Source organism: Ahaetulla prasina, chromosome 5 (genome assembly GCF_028640845.1).
Source record: "Ahaetulla prasina isolate Xishuangbanna chromosome 5, ASM2864084v1, whole genome shotgun sequence".
Lineage (NCBI taxonomy): Eukaryota > Metazoa > Chordata > Lepidosauria > Squamata > Colubridae > Ahaetulla > Ahaetulla prasina.
Genome location: NC_080543.1, coordinates 23,531,518 through 23,553,074, shown reverse-complemented (window position 1 = coordinate 23,553,074; position 21,557 = coordinate 23,531,518). Strand labels below are relative to the sequence as shown.

Sequence of the window (21,557 nt, the reverse complement as noted above, 5' to 3'; positions counted from 1 at the left end):
GATCTACCCCACAAGCAAAATTCAGAAAACATTGTACTTTGTTATACGTATACCTTATTTTCCACTGACAGAACACAAAATAATATGCATGGTTCTTCCCATACCCATCCCAGGTTTGTTCTCATAACAGCCCTGCTCTAACTGACCCAGTTAGCTTCCATTTTTAAAAAGAAATGAAGAAAATTGCTCTAACCCTCCCTTCCAACAATGCATCATTTTCTTTAAAAACTGCTTCCCTCCTGCTCGATCTAGTCATGTCAATTTTACATTAGAACAATGGAACTGCTTCTAGTGTGCTTAGTTTGACAATTGCCAATGTCATTCTGAGGTTGTAGAACTTAAAAAAAAACAACCATGGATCTCTGAGGAAAATACATTTAAGTTTCAATAATGAGAAAGCTGATGCTTTTTTTTTTTTTGGGTGCTGGCTATATCTAGCCAATAACTCAGCAATTTCTTCGTTAGAATATTCATCATTGGAGCGGCTTACAATATGTTATGATACTGGTGAAATAGAAAATTGGCCTGAGGTAAAGACCAAAGTACTGTAACGCTTCCTTCTCAGTTCATATAAAGCAGCTGGTGGAGCTGGCAGTTTATTTTATTTACATGCTGAAGCTTACTTAAAAAGAGGGAATGGAAAAACAACTTCCCAGTCAACAGACTAGTTTAGAAGGTTGCAAACAAGTTGGATTATGGTGAGAAAGCCAGAGTGTAGATGAAAAGCATAATTAATCTCTACAATTGCAGTCCTGAGTCCATCTGCTAAGTACTACAGCACCTCGAAGGCAGGTGTAAATTATACGACTGGGCCATGAGCAACTGCTCACTACAGAAATATATCAAGATATACCCATATGCCATTTAAGATTGGCATATGGCTATACAGTATCTTAATATAATAAGAGTTACAGTGAGGTGAACAGCATTTTGTGGATCAAAAAATGCCTCAAGATTTTTGGTTGCTATAAGTAGTGGTCAACAACTTTCACAACTGTCCTCATTTTGCCATGTTATCATCTTAGCCTTTCAGTGTGGATTCTATTTTCCTATATTGTTCTTCATATTAATTTTATAATGAGAGTTCTCTCACACAACACAAGGATCACATGGATCAAATAAGTCAATACACTTACTATTAAAATTTCACATAATTTTAACTTCAGACCTTAGAGACTTATTATCATGAATGGCTGCAAATATCCCTATACATATGCACAAATTTTTCTAACACCACAAACAAGAAAAACACACCGAACGCCATATAATAAAATATTTGTAAGCTTAGATTTATAGAGGCATCTGTGAATAAGTGATGTGTTATTGTGGTTAAATAATACAAATACTAAAAAAAAAAGGATTGAAACTGCCCAGAGTCTCTGGAAGTTGGGGGACATATAAAGTTTATTGATAAACTTTATTTGAATTATCAACTTTCAATTTAGTGACACTTAAAAAAAAAGTTTACACAGCTAAAACAGGGCAATGGTTGTTAAGGAGGGATTTGGTCATTCCATCAAGGGCTTTCTTATCATTTCTATTTTTAATATAGAACCAAGGAGTACTACATATTTGCATTTGTTCCATAGTGTAACTTTTCCTGTAATTTAATTAATTGATTTAATTAAACTTGTCTTGCACGTTATCTTGTAATTATCACAGTTATCTCCCAGAGCAATTAATTCAAACAGGAACAGACTGGATTCTACAGTTCTTCAGCACCTCTGGGCTAATTGCTGTGAGGTTATCACAATTTTTCCGTAGTCTTTTTTTTTTAATATTTCAACTAGATTTTTTTCTTTTTGCAACATTGCCATTTTTGCAATTTTCACTATAGAATATAAAACCCTCCATTTACAGCACTATATCAAACAGGAAAGTCTAAGAATAAAACTAGATGGCTCATTCATTATTATTATATATCTTAGCACCTGCTTTAGAAACATTAAACTATATGTGGTGCTAATTATCCCCTCAAATTTTTCATCCAGATGTTGAGGCTAGTTTTATGTGATTAAAAAGTATTACAGACCTTTGACAAAAACCAACCCATAGATAAATTTAGACATACAAAATTGAAGAGTCTATGAGTCACCTTGTGTTCTGTAAAAGTCTGCAGTACTTTCTATGTCTGGGAAAATGTATCTAACTATATTGATCATATTAAAAAATACTTTTTAAAAAAGAGGTCCCAGTATAGAATAAAGGTTTAAAACATGAATATGAGATGTATTTTTTTCCTAATCAGCCACTGCATGGAAGAAACATGCAAAAGAAAAACCCTGCATCTTTTTCTGGGGCAAAAAAATAAATGTTAACTTGCATACTAGCTGAGGAATTCTGAGAGTTGAAGTCCACACATGTTAAAGTAGCCAAGTTTGAAAAATATTGTTTTAGAACCATTTTATATGCAAGTCTAAGATATTTTTAAAGTAACAATATGAAAACGAACAACTGTAACTTTCTAGACCTTACCCTCTAACTATTGCTATCCAACTTTTGACCTTTGCCTTCATTACTTGTTAATCTTTAGATGCATTTTTGACCAGACTTCACTTTCAAAATTCAAATCTAGATGCACCATTGCATGTGTATCTCTTCCTCACCAATCACTACATGAACTGGTCCCCACACTTCTCTTTATCCCTCTTCTTCAGTGGTGGGCTAAAGCCAGATGATAGTTTGCTTAATTTTTTTAACAAATCAGGACTAGCTGGATTCACACAGGTTAAAGTAGCTCTCCCTAATCTGTGTGTTGCATGTGTAGTTCTCAACTCCCAGAATGCCCCCACCCAACCTTCAAGGTTATTGCAGATTATCCTAGATTTACAATCACAATTGAGGACAAAATTTATGTTGCTAAATCAGACAAATGTTAAGTGAGTTTTACTCCATTTTACAACTTTTCTTGCCAGTCATTAAGTGAATCACTGCAAATGTTAAATTATTAACACAATTGTTAAATGAATCCCACTTCCACATTGACTTTGCTTGTCAGAAGGTTACAAAAGGTGACCCCAGGACACTGTAACCGTCATAAATATGAGTCGGTTGCCAAGGGTCTGAATTTTGATCACATGACCAGGAGGGGATGCTGAAATGATCATAAGCCTGAAAAAGGGTCTTAAGTCACTTTTTTCGGTGCCGTTGTAACTTCAGACGGTCACTAAATGAACTGTTGTAAAACAAGGACTACCTGTACTTGGGAGTTGATGCACCCAGGTGGGGATTATTATGTTATGCCATGACACAACCTTTTACAAGCCAGTGACGGAGTTCACATACTATATGCCAAATAAAAATTCAGGGTATTATGGCTCAATTTCTACCATAGCTATTTGACTCCCCACCCCCCAAGTCTCTTTGAAAGTTAAAAATAACAGCGCCTCTAAAACGTGTGCCACTGCTCTGAAGTTACATTCACTCCTTTGGCCTATTTTTCCAGCATATTATCTCTCACAGCTTTACAAATGCGTCGGCCGGAGCCAAAGCAAACATTTCTGTCCCGAAGCCTTTAAAAAGCAAACATTTGAGAAGGAGAAACGCGGCGACCCAGAGACACCTCGAGAAAGGGAGATCCCGCCCCTCTCCGAGTCAGCGATTGGCCCGTTCCGACTTCGGGATTCCAGCGCCAATCGCTCGGATAAGTCAAGCGAGCTGCCAATCGCACAGGTGTCTCTCGGGCAGGTAGGGGCTAGGCGCGTTGACTACCGGTTTTAGTTCGCCTTATCCCGGTTAAGAGCGGGATAAGAAAAAGTGAGCCAACTCCGGTCGTCCCAGCCGCCTCCTTATTCACTTGTCGGGTCCGAAGCTGCGGTTTCCAGGCAGGGGCCCGCCGGGCTATGCCGGTGACGCAACGCGAGAGTCAAAGGTGAACAGTCCAGGCTGACCTCCACAGCGCCAAATCCAGAATGAGTCGGTCATCCCGCGGCATAGATCTGAGCTTCTTAAATGGCGAGGAAGCCCGGCAGATCCTCAAAGTGTTGGAGCGGGACTCCCAACTCAAAAAAGCCGAAAAAGAAAGGCTGAGGTAGGAGATCCTCTCTCTTGGCGGGTCGCTTTTGCAGTTCTGCACCAAACCGAATTCTTTGCAAACCTGTTGCTGTTCCCGAAATGTGGAAAGCTTAATCCTGCCCATCTGGAGGGCAACACTTTTGGAAGAAGGCGCCCTTCGCAAAGGGGCATGGGCGAGAGATGCTATCTAAATCTTTATGCTCCTTTTAGGATTCGGGGCAAAACGGCTATTTGGATCTCACCTTGGTCCTTTGGAACATTAGTTCATCTGATTTATTTATTTATTTTTATTCCTGAGCCCCGGGTGCTTTTTCACAGCTGTAGGTTGCTTCATTCCAGTCTGATTTGGGCGTACATTTATTTAATTCCCGGATTTCTCAGCCGGCATACATTTCCTTTACAAGAAAGGCAAAATTGTTGAGTTAGAAAAGAAACCGGTTGGTCTTGAGGCAATGCAGGCAAATTTCAGCTGCTTGGCAAATTGATAGTATTGCTGAGAGTAAAAAATAGAGTGGCAGAGAAGTGAGGACAGGACCAGGTACTCCAAGAGAGACCTATTCTGAGATGCTCGGTTTTTTTCTACAATAGTTCCAAAACTTGAATTCAAATTATTTCCAATCCACAACTCTTGTAGATTCCTGGTTGATTGGTATAAAGTTATATCTGTTTTTCTCAGACTTTTTAAAACGTTTGGGCTGTTTTCTTTCTGTTCTGCACACAGAATAAAGGGAAGGGAGGGCACTGACTACATCCTGGTTCACCTCCAAAGTTTTTTTGGTTTTTTGATTTTGTTTTGTTTTGGGATTTTGGTTTTTTTTGGGGGGGTACATTTTGGATATTTCAACAGCGCTTCGATAAATTTAGCTGAAGTAAACCCAGCTGAGTAGATTTGGGTTTGCTTCCGGATAAAAAAATAGGATGGTATATTAAATGGCCTTTTACTACTAGCCTTCATGAGGCTAGCCTTCAAACATTGAAATGGAGTATTTCCATTTTCCTTTGTGACAGTGCCTTAAGCATTGTTCCCAAGGAAAGGTTTATTCTGATGCTCCCTTCACTGGAGAAATTGTAAGCATCACTGCCTCCCAGCAATTCATCTCATTATGAGCCAGTTGCACGCATATATAAGCATTGCAAAACATCCTACATATTAGCATCAAAAGTCAAATTTGGGTCAACTGAATGGAATCATAAAACTATTTTACTGAATTTGCATCATAGGTAAGGCTTTTCATGTAATTCTCATTTTGATCAGGAGACTCAGTTGTGATAGCGCCATATGAAACCGAGTCTTGTCAATTTCAGTTTATTTCAGGATACCATGAATTCAATTATCTGATTAAAATCACAGGCTTCCTGTATCCAACTCCTTGAGTTAGTTTCATTGTATGTAGTGGATTTCTTTTCAAACTAAACCTATAAGGTAGGGCTGTCAAACTCCCGGCCCACTGGCTGGATGCGTCACATGCTAGCCACACCCACGCCTGGTTTAGCAAAGGGGGAAAAAGTCCCGATATGTCTCGTGATGCTGCCGTGACAACGTGAGTCTGACACCCTACTATAAGAAAACTCCAACACATATTTGAACTTCTTTCTCTACAATATGCTCATTTGTTTTTGACTATTAGCATTTGTAATATACACTATGCAGACAAACTGATTACAGATAGTCCTCAACTTACAACAGTTCATTTAGTAACTGTTCAAAGTTACAATGGCACTGAAAAAAAGTGACTTATCACCATTTTCCACACGATCACTGTGGCATCTCTATGGTCATGTGAACAAAATTCAGATGCTTGGCAACTGACTCATATTTATGATGGTTGCAGTGTCCCAGAATCATGTGATCACTATTTGCGACCTTCTGATAGGCAAAGTCAATGGGGAAGCCAGATTCGCGTTACAATCATGTCACTAACTTAACAACTGCAGTAATTCACTTAACAACTACAGAAAGAAAGGTGGTAAAATTGGGCAAAACTCTCTTAACAAATGTCTCACTTAGCAACAGAAATTTTGGGCACCAAGACAAATTCCTTGTGTGTCCAATCACACTTGGCCAATAAAAATTCTATTCTATTCTATACTTGTAAATTGAAAGATTTGAGCCTGAGTTTTGTGACATTAATTTTCAGAATATTTTGTCTGTTACTGGTTCATTTGCATGTTAAAGACATCATCTTCATTTGAAAGGTGCATAATGTTAATTTTCTATTCTATACAATGTAGAGCCTGAATGAAACAATCAATAAACCTTATAAATAAATACATAAACAAACTTAGGATTGGCTCCTAACAAGACAACATGAAGCTGTTGTCTGAACATAGACTCCTTTGTTTCTGGACTTTGTTTCATTTTTAAAATTCCTCCCAAGCTCTCTAATTCTTTCTTTAGGGGACTTTGCTCTGTAGTTTGCTTGTATAAGAAAGAATAATCCTGAGCTCCTGTTGGAAGAAATATCCATCTGGGTTCAGTTCCAAGTGGGGACAAAGACACTGGAAACATGGAGACTGCTTGGAAAGATGGTTTAATGGTGGCCAGGATCACATGGCTTGAGATCCTGAACAGAAAAGGGATGAGATCCTGTGCGCTCCCTGGCTTTATGCTTTCTCTGAGCTTTGAACTTTCCGGGGCACAGGATATCCTGATTGGTTGTCAGACTCCCAGTGGGTGGGGGTCTTAGCTAGCCTTGCTGGCTGATGTAATCTTCCTAGGTGTCATGTGGTGAGTTTCAGTTGCTAGATGGGTCCTATTATGTTGCAGATGATGGCCCATTGACAAAGGTGGGGAGAATGAGTTTCTACCTCTGACCCATTGACAAAGGTGCAGGGGAGTGAGTTTCTGTCTCTGACCCATTGACAAAGGTGGGGGGAGTCAGGAAGCTGCTTTGTCTTTAAAACAAGTTTCTCCATTTCTTATCCAGGGAAATATATTCTGCCTTTTAAAATATTTTCTAAAATATTTCATTCTTCTAGGAGTGGGGTGAGTGCTAACTTCCTACACTCCAAAGAGTTCAGTTGGGTTATTAGCAGCTGGAATGGGATTGCTTTGTCTTAGGTCAGTGATTCTTATTTAGTTACATGCCATCTTATCCTAAATCTCATGTACAGAATATCATGAGTTATCCCAACTTAAACATTAGATATTTTTATTTGTTTTTATACTATATTGACTCTTCATAAGTCTTTCTTATAGAATGTGTTATGTCCACATAGTTTTTCTGAGTGCTGTGGAAGTATTGTTCTTCCTTTTCCAGTGTAGCATCTTCCAAATGTGTTAAAGCTGCATCTCTGAGAATTCAGCTGTGCTGCTTGAAATTTGGGAAATTGTCAATATATTTGGGCTGTCTAGGGAATTCTGGGAGTTAAAGTCTACAGGTCACAGATGTGTTCTTGGAGCCTACATTGGACGTCCACTAGAGAACGTAAATACTAATGGAACTCATCATGTATTGATTTTACAACTTCATTTTTGATAATATTCCTTGTCAATATCTACCCTAGGGAGTTCACTAATAGGTTGCAAAGTACTTGTTAAAGAGTCTTACTCATAGCATTGACCTTGTGAGGTCTTCTTAGGAGGAAAAAGTGTTCCAAGCCCTTTGTGGAGGAGGGGCAGGGATGATTTTATAAATTAACTTTGCAGGTATTAATATTGCTATTAATTCCCTCTTCCTTTTTCAGCATTCCAAGATAGCTACATGGAAATTTAGGCAAATGGGATTTAGACTGATCATCCAATTTTGACAGTTTTACCTTTCTCTATTAAAAAGTGATATTTTTTATTTTAAAAATGCTGCTTATAGATTTGACGAGAAACAAATATATATCCATTCTGAACATATATTAAAGTTGAACAGAACATCCTGGTTCTCAAATCTATTTGTTGTTTTTGGTTGCTAGAAATCCAAGGTCCACTAAGTAGAACCAGAGCAAAAAACAAAAATACATTGTAGAATTCAGAAAAAATAATAGGCTGCTAAATCCTTAATTAAATAATTAAAAATCCTTAATCCATAAAAATTCACTGTTTTTCTAACCTTCTTTCATTTCCACAGTCTAGTCTAGGTAGCAGTAAAATATTCTTTTTTAAACAGTTGGGTAGCTGCAATATACTGGAAAAGATCAACTTGTATATCATCTACTACCTTCTATCTCTGTTCAACAGTCCAAAGACCATAATCCGTCCACCTCATATGTTGTAATAAGCTTGGCCCATAGAATAGATTCTCAAATCTATTGCCTCCAGATATGCTGGATTTTAAGTCCCCCAATACTCAGGCAGCATGGCAGCCCAAAGCTTTGAATGGTCAACATGGCAGTAAAATAACGAAGTATTTACTAGTGCTGATTGCATTCACATGTTTGAACAAATATCATTTGAATATGCCCTTATTTAACTTGGTAATATCTATCATTGAAACAAAAGGAGTGTTTGAAAGCATTTAATTCACAAACCTCAACTTTTCTCCTTATCCTTAAGGAAATTAATGGCTTAGCTTGGAATTTAATTAGCAGCAATATCCCAAGGCAAATGGAAATGGGCCTTTCTTGCTTACCACTGTACCTGGATTTCTTCCCATTAGCATAAAAAAATAAATTGCAGACATAAAAATGCTGTTATGCCACTCCTCTTCCATGTCCAGTGAAAAGTCACATTTGTTTAACACAGATATGTGTCTATGGAGATTCTCAGTCATCTAGGTTATGGTTGTTTCAAAGGTGTTTCTTCAAAAGGCAACTGGACTTTTGTTTTTTTGTTTTTCTTGAAGACAAGTTGCGCTTCTCATCCAAGAATCTTCATCAGTTCTGGCAGGACAGTGAGGGCGGATGGAAGGATCATGAGTGTTAAGGACCTACAAATGACTGCAAAGAAATATGATCCTTCCACCACCCCATCATCTCAGAACTCATCCTTCCTCCTCCCCACACCCCATCAGTCTGCCAGAATCAATGAAGCTTCTTGGATGAGAAGCAAAACATCTTCAAGAAAAAACATTAATATGTGTTTACTCAAAAGTACCTCAATGGCATTTACACACACACACCGCCAGTAAGCAAGTACAATAAGGATACACATCCTAAAGCCCGTTTAAAATTCTGACTTACAGGCTGCCTTGCATAAATTTGTAGGCCAAATTCATCTGGAGGATACCAGATTGGAAGATTACAATGGAGACAATAAGTTGCCTAACTAGACTACATGTAAAGTATAAATTAAGCAGTGTTGTGGTGTGTGCAGATAATCATATGAAGAACATTGACTTTTATCTCTAATCACAAGCATGTAAATTATGCTACCTTTTTAAAGAACCTCTAGGCTTAATGAGACTAGTTGTTAACTGCAGTAATGAAATTAATTCAGTCTTCAGTGGAACAGATATTGCTATGTACCAACCAGTCTATGGAAGTATTAGAAGGGTGTTTTCAGGCTATTTGTTTTTATTCAAACTTATGTATAAAGGTGGAGTTCCTCTCCCTGATATTCAGGCTGATTATAACTTCTCTGAGCCAATGGCAGAAACGGATGATGTAACTGTACATTAGTAGACTATTGTTTCACATCGCAGTTCATTTTGCAATGAACATTTCTAGAGTACTATTAATTTCCCTCCCTGGTGAATCAGATTTGAGTGTGACTAAACCACATCCTAAGGGACGCTGTGGCTCAGTGGCTAAGACGCTGAGCTTGTCGATCAAAAGGCCGGCAGCTGAGCAGTTCAAAACCCTAGTGCTGCATAATGGGGTGAGCTCCCATTACTTGTCCCAGCTTTTGCCAACCTAGCAGTTCGAAAGCACATAAAAAATGCAAGTGGAAAAATAGGGACCACCTTTGTTGGGAAGGTAACAGCGTTCTGTGTGTCTTTGGCATTTAGTCATGCTGGCCACATGACCATGGAGATGTCTTCGGACAGCGCTGACTCTTCAAGCAAATCGTTATGATCATTAAGCAAATTTGCTTAAGTTGTTAAGCAAACACTGCAGTCATTATGCAAATGCCGTGGTCATTAAGTGAGCTTGTTGCAATGAGTGTTTTTTTTCTGGAAACCGGAATTAAATGCTAGTTTCTGGCCAAAAAAAATGTAAATGGTGGTCATATAACTGTAAGAAGCTGCGAAGGCCATAAATGCAGGCCAGTAGCCAAGCACCCAAGATACAGCCATGTGATCACGGAGGGAGGGGTAGTCATGAGAACTTCAAATCTGGGTTGTAAGTACCTTTTTTGGATCCATTGTAACCAGAGGTGGTATTCAGCAGGTTCTGACCAGTTCTAGAGAACTGGTAGTGGAAATTTTGAGTAGTACGGAGAACCGGTAAATACCACTTCTGACTGACCCCGCTCCCATCTATTCTCTGCCTCCCAAGTCCCAGCTGATCGGGAGGAAATGGGGATTTTGCAGTAACCTTCCCCTGGAGTGGGGAGGGAATGGAGATTTTACAGTATCCTTCCCCTGCCACACCAACCAAGCTATGCCCACCAAGCCACGCCCACAGAACCGGTAGTAAAAAATTTGAATCTCACCATTGATTGTAACGTCAAAACAGTTACTAAGCAAGGAATAACTGCAATTACCTAAAGTTAGTCAGCTAAACCAAAGTGCCTTCTGAACTGGAACAGAATATAATTTAAGGTTAATCTTTCCTTCTGGCCTCCGAACACAAAGATAAGAGCCCTCCTCCATTTGAACCATCTCTGCATTGTTTCTTTCCATCTGCTCCAGGGATGCACAGAGGAGTGAAACAAGTTACTAATGGAGGAAAGCAAGGCTTACACTGAGCCCAATACAAATTGTATAACTGTGATTTTTTTTTACTCTTCTGCCCTATATGACAAAACTACTGACATTACAGGTAGCCCTCAACTTACAACAGTTCATTTAATGACCGTTCAAAGTTACAATGGTACTGAAAAAAGTGACTTATGACCATTTTTTAAACTTACAACCTTTGTAGCATTTCTATGATCATGTGATCAAAATTCAGATGCTTGGCAATTGGTTTATTCCTATGACCGTTGCTGGGGTCCAGGGTCATGTGAACCCCTATTGCAACCTTTGGACAAGCAAAATCAATGGAGAAGACAGATTCACTTATCAACCATATTACTAAATTGTCAACTGTAATGATTCAGTTAACAACTGTAGCAAGAAAGGTTGTAAAATGGGGCAAAATTCACTTAACAAATGTTTCCCTTAACAACAGAAATTTTGGGGCCAATTGTCATAAGTCGAGGACTACCTGTATATACTTCTCTCCAAAGAGCTAGATCTTCATATTACATACCCGAAATAAGATCATTTGAGGTCATTTGAGGAATCTGGGTTCAACTTTTTGATACTGCATTTGTTACTTTCTTGTCTATACATAATATTCCTAAGTTGTCCCCGAACACCGAAGATCAAAAGCGTAATACTTTTCCAATCATGCTTCTTCAAAGTCCAACATTTGCTTTCGTAGAGTATTTGATAGAGAATAAAACTAATGGGATGCAATTATTCTCTTTCTTAAATTCGTTATGTTAAAGTTAAATTTAATGATTTCATAAAAACAGTTGAAATGGTCTATAAATATCCAGTCAATTGTGTTATTTTATACATTGGTTTTTAACTGTGTAAGCTGCCCACAGTTGTCTAAGAGTAGGGTGGGTTCCAAATGTAATAAGTGGGGGGGGGAACCCTAAGCATAAATGAAGATTTATTAAATGGTCAATTATGAAGGCAAAACATGAGAATGTTTTGATCCCTTGTAATAAATCTCTATTTCATTAGAAAGCTGAGTAGTAGAGAATAAAAAATGCATTTCAATAATAACTATCTTTTTTTTCTTTCAGTTACACCATTTCAATAAACAAGCATTAGGAAGCAATTATCTCCAGGGATTCCAGAGTATTGTTAGTCCAGCTTGATTTGAACTTATAAGTCATGCAACTGATGCTTCTTGTTTACCCATGGTTTTATAACACATACTAATTCCCCGCCCTCTGCATTTTGTTATAAGACTCAACCGGATGCTTATCTTCCTAGGTCTCATGATTTGAGAACACATTTCTTACAGTAACTTTTCCTTTGGTGCTTTAACTCTTCATTATCCTCATGATGGCATAAAAGTTGCAATTCATCATATGTACTCTATCTTACAAGTAGCAGTCCTCGACTTACCACTGATCGCCTAGTGATCATTCAGAATTACAACGGACCTCCCCAAAAGGTACTTGTGATCCGATTTTGAGGTTCTGACTGGTGTCCCCAGCATTCACATGGACCATAATTCAGATGCTCAGCAACTGGTCATACTGTACTTATGACCATTTGCAGCTTCTCACATTAGCACTACTGTCCCCGCTCTCATAAACTGATTTTTGAGTTCTCCTTCCTTTTTCAGAAAAGAAGAATAATTTCCCAAGTCTACAAATGTTCTTTCTGCAGTTGAGAGAGAGAGAGAGAGAGAGAGAGAGAGAGAGAGAAGAGTCAATAGATACCGTATATACTCGAATATAAGCCGATCCGAGTATAAGCCGAGGTCCCCAATTTTACCCCAAAAACTGGGGTAAACTGGGGACTCGAGTATAAGCCGAGGGTGGGAAATGAGGCACCTACCGGTTGGGGAAACCCTCCCTCCCTCAGCTGAGAAGGCTGGCGGCTCCCCCGCCCCGCCCTCTCACTGCACCGGCAGGGCTTCAGTCCGGTAAAATGTGAAAAAAAGAAAAAAAAAAACTCGAGTATAAGCCGTATATACTCGAGTATAAGCCGAGGGGCTTAAAAAAAAAAAAACTCGAGTATAAGCCGTATAGACCCGAGTATAAGCCGAGGGGACGTTTTTCAGCACAAAAAATGTGCTGAAAAACTCGGCTTATACTCGAGTATATACGGTAGATCATTTTCAAACAAAAGCTGTACACAAACAAACAAGCCCATTTTATTCTAGACTCTTGTGCAGACTTAGCCAGAATGTTTCATTTATGGTGCACAGTTTCCTATAGTATTAACTATTTACTTAAAAATTTAACCAAAAATTTGATTAAAAATTATATGCAGAGAAGTTAGTCCTAGTTAAGACTGTAACATGAATGTAGCCATTACATCAAATATTTTATTTTCTCTCTAGGTGCATCATAAGGTCAGTTTAGATAGGATATGCAGATCATTCTCCTTTTTAAAGAGGGTACATGGCAATCTGTTGGGCATTCCCAAGCAGTAGCCACCGGTTTAATGATGGTTTAAGGTTTTGGAAAGCCCATGAAATGAAAGTGATAAGGTATTCATCCTCTGCTTACTTCTGTAGCTAATTCAGTAGTTGCTTTTTCTGGCCCTAATTGACCAATATCTCTCCCAGAGGAAGGAGAGCTGAGAACTAGCCTCTTCTTTCGTGTTGCACTTTCTGCTTCCTCACTTGCAAAAGATTGAAGAACTAACAAGAAAGATGATGACATTACAGCCAGAAGTTCCAAGACTGCTGTTGTGGTTCCTAGGCTACAGAAAACCCTTCATACCCTCTGAGCTTGAAGGGTTTTCAACAACAGCTTAGTTGTTTTCTTATAGACATTTCATTACTGGATAACGTCTACCAGCACTGATGATGTTACCTAGTTTGGGTAATGAAACGTCTGCGAGAAAACAACCAAGCTCAGAGAGCACCATTTCAACCCTGAGTTACGAATATTCTCCTTTATTAGAGAAAGTCTTTCTTATTGTAGCTCTGGCCCTACACCAATGAACTGGACAATCAATAGAATCACACAATCTAATTTGTATGTGTAATGACAAGAGTTCTCTACTTCCTGAAACCATTTTCCGTAGATCTCATTTTTGAGAGGAGAAGATAAGAGGTACCAGTTTCCATCAAAGTAATTATCTATCTACAGTCATTATGGCACATTAGCACAATCAAGAAATAAGGTGCTGGTAAAATGTGTAATAATTATGTTGGACAGGGATTGTTATTTTTTTCTGTAGTTAGAGAAGGAAAGTCAATTAAAAACATCTGTGAATATGTAGTTTGAATTCTAATTACAGTGAACATAATGTATATATTGAGTCATTAATTGTTGCTGAGTAAAATACTCCCTTGCCCTGGGAGTATTGATCACATTAGTAATTAGTGGAATGAAAAAAAGGCATTTTAAAAAGTTATTAAAACAGAAGATGGTTACTGGATTCACATATCATATTCACACATAAATAAGGTTTGTTTGATTTTGACATAGCCTATTATAAAATCTAGCCATAGGTTTGTAAGCCATGCTTGTAAGCCATGCTTACATATGATATGAACCCATCCAGTTGTGACTTCTCAAAAAGCTTTGATGAAGCAAATAATGCCTTATCCTTAGCCAGGAATTGCAACCATTCAGTTAAAAGCCTTACTGAAATCCGCAAGATTTCTTTTATGTCAGACTCGTCATCAAATGAGCTACTTTAAAATTTTGAGGAAAGCATTGGATTTGAAGTCAGAGAGCCAGTTTGGTCTAGTAGTTAAGGCACCAGACTAGAAATTGGGAGACTATGAGTTCTAGTCCCACTTTAGGAATGAAAGGTGGCTGGATGACTTTGGGCCCTCATTCTCTCTCAGCCCACAATGACAAGCTGATCAGTGAGTTCCTCTTGCAACTAATGGATCAGCACGTGGTTGATCAGAAAAAAGCAGACTCCACACTTGTGGAAAACATGCTAAGGAGAGGAAAAAATGGATTTGAAGTCACAAATTAAGGAATGGGGCAAAGCATTAATTATTTTCATGCTGGACGATGAGAGAGCCTCCATTAAGTACAGGGCAAGCAAACTGAAGAAGGTGGAATGTCTATCAGTGGTTCTGATAGTTCTGCTTTTCCTAGGATTGTTTCCAGTGGTGAAATGTAAAATTTGTTACTACCGGTTCTGTGGGTGTGGCTTGGTGGGCGGGGGATAATGTGACTGGGTGGGCATGGCCAATTTTTTTTTTTTTACTTTTAAAAGCATTTTTTTGGCTGAAGAAAAAATGCTTTTAAAAGTAAAAAAAAACCCTCTGATGATCGCGCAGCTCAGCTGGGCATGGAGGTGGGAGGAATTTTTGCTACCGGTTCCCTGAACCATCCACCACCATCGCTACCGGATCAGGCGATCCGGTCTGAACCGGGAGCATTTCACCCCTGGTGGTTTCTGTTTGCCATTGCCACCTTCTGGAATATTTTTTTCAATTTCCCAGTCTGCTGTAAGTTACAAGTCTCCCATCAAAGCACCAGTAACCAGTTCAGCTTTCTCAAGATCAAAAGGGTCAGCTAGGGGTCATGAGAATCTTGGTAAGGCAACTAAGTACTAGAACTTCTGGTTCCTTTTTTCTATCTTCTATTCCACGGGTGTCAAACTCAAAGCCCGGTGGCCAGATCCAGCCCGCGGGGTGCTTAGATCTAGCCCGCGGTGCCACCCTGGAAACATCAAAGGACTGGCCCGCGGTGCCTCTGCCAGTGAAAATGGAGCTCAGGAGCCCGTTTTCTCTGAGAGCACTCGGGCCACCATAGGCGCCCCCGACACAAGTAATGTCAAGGTGGCCATGCCCGCCCCGGCCATGCCCACTCCACTCCACCCCCAAGTTCAAAGACAACTCTAATGTGGCCCTCAATGAAATCGAGTTTGACACCCCTGTTCTATCCTGATGTTTTTTTTCTTTTTGTGGAATGCGAAATTTAGATGGCCATTTTTGGGCAGCAGCGGGTCTTACACACCAGAAGCCTTGTGAAAAAAACAAAAACAAAATCCAGTGTCCTTCCAATAAATGAAAAACTTCAACAACAACAAAAAAATCAATGTGCTTGTGAGAACAAAGGATAACAAATGATCAACGATCACATTCCATTTAATTTTTGTACTTGAACCTGTAGAGGATGTGACCTTGCTTGTTCAGCAAAGCAGATGAAAACATTTCTATTTTTAGTTAAAGATCCTCTGCCTTTTATGTAGGAGAAAAATCAGCAGATCAAGTTTGAAGAAATAAAAGATTTTTGCGCAATTGCAGTGATCATTTCTAAACAGTGGTAGATCAATTAAAGCAGGGGCGTCAAACTCGGTTTCATGGAGGGCCGCATCAGGATAGTGTTTGAACTGGGTGTGTATGGCCAGGGAGCATGGCCAGCATGACATCACTTGGGGGGGGGCACCTGTGGTGGTCCGAATGCTCTGCCAGCGAAAATAGGCTCCCCAGCTCTGTTTTTGCTTGGGATGGCCTCCTCCAACCCTCTGCCAGCAAAAACAGAGCTCAGGAGGCCACACACAGTCCTTGCGAGCTCTATTGTTGGCTGGGACGGCTTCCTGCAACCCTCTGCCAGCAAAATCGGAGCTCAGGGGGCCACACACAGCCCTTGCAAGCTCCATTGTTGGCTGGGACGGCTTCCTGCAACACTCTGCCAGCGAAATCGGAGCTCCATTTTTGCTGGCAGAGGCACCACGGGCCGGTCCTTCGCTATTTCCAGGGTGGCCCCACGGGCCCGATCTAAACACCCCATGAGCCGGATCTGGCCTCCAGGTCTTGAGTTTAACACCTCTCAATTAAAGAGCTGACAAAATCTCACGCTAGGAATTCTTGCCTTTCTGTCTGGAAACTCTTGATAGCCCATAACTATGGGAGCAATTTGTACGCTCAAACTTTATGGATAATTCTGCATTCTCAAATGTAACAGTTACCCTTTAGCAACTTGTTAAAACATTTCACAGACTCTGCCTGGCAGAAGAATTTAATCAGCCTTTGCTCCTGCCCAGGGGTGGATCTGCAAAAGTTAACTGGGAAGATAAAATGTTTTGAGTTTAATGCATCCTAAATAGCAGGTTAGGGGATAATAACAATCCTCCCCCAAAAGAGAAGGGGGAACGTAAGTGATCTGACAGTGAATTGAGCCATAGCTTTAGGGTAAATGAACACAATAAACAACTATTAAAAAAATCACAAGGGACAAAAGCTTAAAAGCACCAAAGGCAGTCATTGGGTTGGGAAATGACCTTGTTAATAACTTTCAGCTAGAAAGGGAGTTAAGAAGTACTCATATAATATAATATAAATTCGTGAATTCAGTTCCTCCCCTCTTTTATAGCTGGAATGCATGAAATATAAATATATAATCCTCTAGTGTCACCTTATTAAAGTTTTATTTGTTAAAGTAGTTCCAGCCAACTTTTGCTTAATTGTAGTTTACCATACATATACCAGCTATTCAACATAATGTATCAAAGGAGCAAAAATATTTGGATTCTTGAAACACAAGATCCATGAATGAAAAGATTGAATTTCTGGTAGCTGGGTTATGTTTTGCAGATTTTAGGATTTGATATTCTTTCATCTGTTTTTTTTAACCCAAGTTATGGATATAGAAAATTCTATACCATTCAAAATCAGTTTGATTTGAAGCAGCTTATAAATAAATGAAATAAAATTAATAAAACCGAGGAGAGGATCAAGAAAAACAGAATGCGAAATTGCCCCAAGGTGATGTTTCTCATCCTTGGTGATTTGAAGATGTGTGGACTTCAATTCCCAGAATTCCCCAGTCAGCGTGCATCAAAGCTTTGGCCACACATGTCCATTGCCACTTATGACTCAACTGTGTTTCCATTAAATAGCTGAAAGGATCTTCCATTGCATATAGGAAAGCATGACACTCTTTCCATCCACAAATTACTAATGTGCTACTAATTTCCTTGGGTTAGACATGGGTCAGGATCACTGTTTGCAAATGAGGATAGTCTTATTGTGTGGACTGTGATTTGTCCAGTGAGCATTTTTAAAACAAAGATGGTATGTTGAAAAACAACCACACCCAAGAGGTTGTTTGTTCTCATGGACTCCAATTGCATTTCTGTAGCTCTGCACCCTCAGGGTGGGGAGTAGAGAAATTTATAGAGAATTATGCTTATTCTTTTACAGAACTGCTGTGTAAAAAGGAATGTAATTAGGCAGAGGAACAGATTTTTTTTAAAAAAAAGCATCAAGAATTAACTACTTTTTTGATAGTTGATTTCCTTGCTTGTTTTGAAAGAAGAAAAACTCCTTTATAGGAAAAAAGCAGTTGACTGGATCTCTTAAAAAAAAAAAAACAAGGAACAATTATATAAACTTTATTTAGCCCAAGTAATCGCCTCACAATCAGGAGACTCTGAGTTCAATCGTAGGTAGAGGCAGATATTTCTCTCTCTGGGCACACTGAGAATATACCTGCTGAACAAAACTCCGCATTGGTGACAGGAAGGGTATCCAGCCATTAAAACACTCTGCTAGCTCCATTCAGTTGCACAGACTCCACTCCTCAAGGAAATATGGGGTTGTTAAACAAAGATGATGATTTATCCCAAGTAAGATCTAGTAGAATAGCTCAAAAATCAGTTCATCTGATTCTGTATTAGTCAAAATCTGTTTTAAAAAGATGTTCCCGAATCCTGTTGGAATCATTCACGATGTTTCCTTGATGAAGAAACGAAACGTTGTTCTGAAAATTCTGTCAAAATCTAATGGAGATTGAGGGAAGCTGAGTGGGTAGAAAGCAGAGGTGAAATCCAGCAGGTTCTGACAGGTTCTGGAGAACTGGTAGCGGAAATTTTGAGTAGTTCGGAGAACCGGCAAATGCCACCTCTGGCTGATCCCAGAGTAGGGTGGGAATGGAGATTTTGCAATATCCGTCCCCTGGAATGGGGTGGGAAAGGAGATTTTGCAGTATCCTTCCCCTGCCACACCCACGCCCACCACGCCACACCACACCCACCAAACCACGCCCACAGAACTGGTAGTAAAAAAATTTGAATTTCACCACTGGTAGAAAGCAATCAACGTGAACATCATTATGTACAGGAAAGAGTATTTGCCTTTTTGTCTCTTGCTGCAGTTCAAATGAAAATCAACCCTCCCTTCATTAGGATTAGGTCGAGGAAAGGCCCAGCTGGCACATTAATTAAAGGCTCTGCCACCTTTTCCTCCAGTTATGTTGGACTTCAAGGGGCATCATCTTGCATGTCAGTGACAGCCCAATATATTTGATGGGCAATAGATTGAGGAAAGCTGCCATAGGAGATGCAGTAGGAGAGGCAGATTATTAATTATTTCCATTTTGTGAACTTGGTACTTAACCTTGGATATATCTGAGGCTAACATAAAAGGTAAAGGTTTCCCTGTCCAGTCGTGTCCGACTCTAAGGCAGCGCACAGAACACTGTTACCTTCCCACCAAAGTGGTACCTATTTATCTACTCACATTTGCATGCTTCCATACACTTCCCTAATTTGGACCATTCCTAGCGATCTGGGTTTTTCAAATCTTACAAAGCTCAATCAGTGTGGCCATTGCTAAGAATTCTTTGGACTGAATACATTTTTCCTCTTCTTGGTCTAAGCCCCCAAAGTTAGAATTTTCCTGGTGGTTTCCTTTAAAGGGCTGAGCAGATCTGACCCCAACGAGTTTTTCCCAGATCAGTCAAAATCAACTCAGTGCTGCCACCTGCTGTGACCAGGCTAGCAAACTATTTTAGCTTTTATTTTATTTTATTTAAATGTGATAGATATATCACAGTGTTTGCCAGTTTGCTCGTATTTTCTTGAGTTTTTTCATGATTATGGGATTTATCATTAAGAGGTAATGCTGAAGGAGAGACTGTTGAGAGGTGATGAAACAAAGAGTCTAATTTTATTGTTAAATTTCATGCCTGGCAGAAAATTTATAAGGAGGTTTGAAAAATCTAGTTCTTTTTTTTTCAAAAAGAGGAATGTTTTTTAACAACGTGTACTGTGCTAATATTGTCTGTGTATTTCTGATAGGCATGCCAAGAATGTAGATTCATTATATTGATTATACTAATTACATGCTGTCTGGAAGGTTAATGAAGTGAGGAGAAAAGTATACACTCCTGGTGAATCACCAGTCAGATATAATCTGTAACAAAGGCTCATTCCCTTCTTCTATACCGTATATACTCGAATATAAGCCGATCCGAGTATAAGCCGAGGTCCCCAATTTTACCCCAAAAACTGGGGTAAACTGGGGACTCGAGTATAAGCCGAGGGTGGGAAATGAGGCACCTACCGGTTGGGGAAAGCCTCCCTCCCTCAGCTGAGAAGGCTGGCGGCTCCCCCGCCCCGCCCTCTCACTGCACCGGCAGGGCTTCCGTCCGGTAAAATGTGAAAAAAAGAAAAAAAAAAACCTCGAGTATAAGCCGTATATACTCGAGTATAAGCCGAGGGGCTTTAAAAAAAAAAACTCGAGTATAAGCCGTATAGACCCGAGTATAAGCCGAGGGGAAGTTTTTCAGCACAAAAAACGTGCTGAAAAACTCGGCTTATACTCGAGTATATACGGTATTTAGTTTTATATTTTATATTTAGTTTTTAACAATTAATAACTGTGTTAATTGTTGCTTGGTAGATTTGTGTTTCTTATTGGAATCATCCTTCTCCCTGAGATACAGGGATACATACAATTCTCATTATCCCCAGTATATGAGAAAAATGATCTGACAAATTTGAAGGCAGCTAATTTAAGCAATGTATTTTTTTCATAGATTCCTACTGGCAGAAGTATTTAATGCAATAATTTTTTGAAAAAATGTACACTGGGGACAAAAGCAGGATTGCTGTTAAACAAACTGTGACTTTGGTGTCATGGTACAGCAGATTCAAGCCCTGTACAGATAATCCTCAGTTTATGACCCACAATTGAACCCAAAATTTCTATTGCTAAGCAAGAGAGTTGTTAAGTGAGTTTTGCCCCATTTTAAGACCTTTCTTGCCACAATTGTAAATGAATCGTTGAGGTTAGTAACATGGTAGTTAAGTGACTCTGCTTTCCCTCTCAACTTTGCCTGTCAGAAGGTCACAGAAGGTGACCATGTGACCCCGGGACACTGCAGCTGTCATAAATACATGCCAGTTGCCAAGCATCTGAATTTTGGTCACATGGCCATGGGGATGCTGCAACGGTCGTAAATGTGAAAAATAGGCATAAGTTGTAATGTTGAACAATCACTAAACAAACAATTGTAATTTGAGGATTACTAGTATTGTTTTCTTGCCACACCTTTTAATGAGCCAAAATAAACCAATATAATAAACCATCTAGATCAGGGGTGTCAAACTCGATTTCATTGAGGGCTGCATCAGGGTTGTGGTTGACCTGGGGGGGCATGGCTGGGGTGGTTGTGTCTGGGTGGTCACAGCCGACTGGGTGGTCATGGCCGGGGTGGGGCTGGGGGGATCCATTGTCTCCAGCACTCAACCAGGGGTGGTGGTGGTAGCCCCTCGCTGACTCGAGGGGAGCCTCGCAGATTTAAGGCTGCATTCCGGCCCAGATGGCCACCACCAAGTTTTAGATCAGTGCCCAGCCGACCTGGGCCAGGGCTGAGGTGCCGGGAGCTGGTCCTTCACTGTTTCCAGGGTAGCCTCGGGGGCCAGATCTAACCACATCAAGGGCCAGATCTGGGCCCCGGGCCTTGAGTTTGACAACCCTGATCTAGATTACAACATCCTTTTTCTCCCCACAAGGGTCTTGGCATACATAACATTCTGAGATGTTTTAAAATATATGTCTCCTATCGTTCA

The 21,557-nt window shown here is 39.7% G+C and overlaps 1 protein-coding gene across 1 annotated transcript in view; it reads left to right on the top strand.

Moving 5' to 3' along the window:
* Window positions 1–3,569: 3,569 nt before the first annotated feature.
* The window catches only part of EXPH5 (exophilin 5), a 68,406-nt gene continuing 50,418 nt past the window's right edge, over window positions 3,570–21,557 (top strand). The window contains exon 1 of the mRNA XM_058185003.1: window positions 3,570–4,030. Within this exon, the coding sequence (XP_058040986.1) occupies window positions 3,912–4,030 (119 nt within the window). The 5' untranslated portion in view covers window positions 3,570–3,911. The remainder of the gene's footprint in view (window positions 4,031–21,557) is intronic.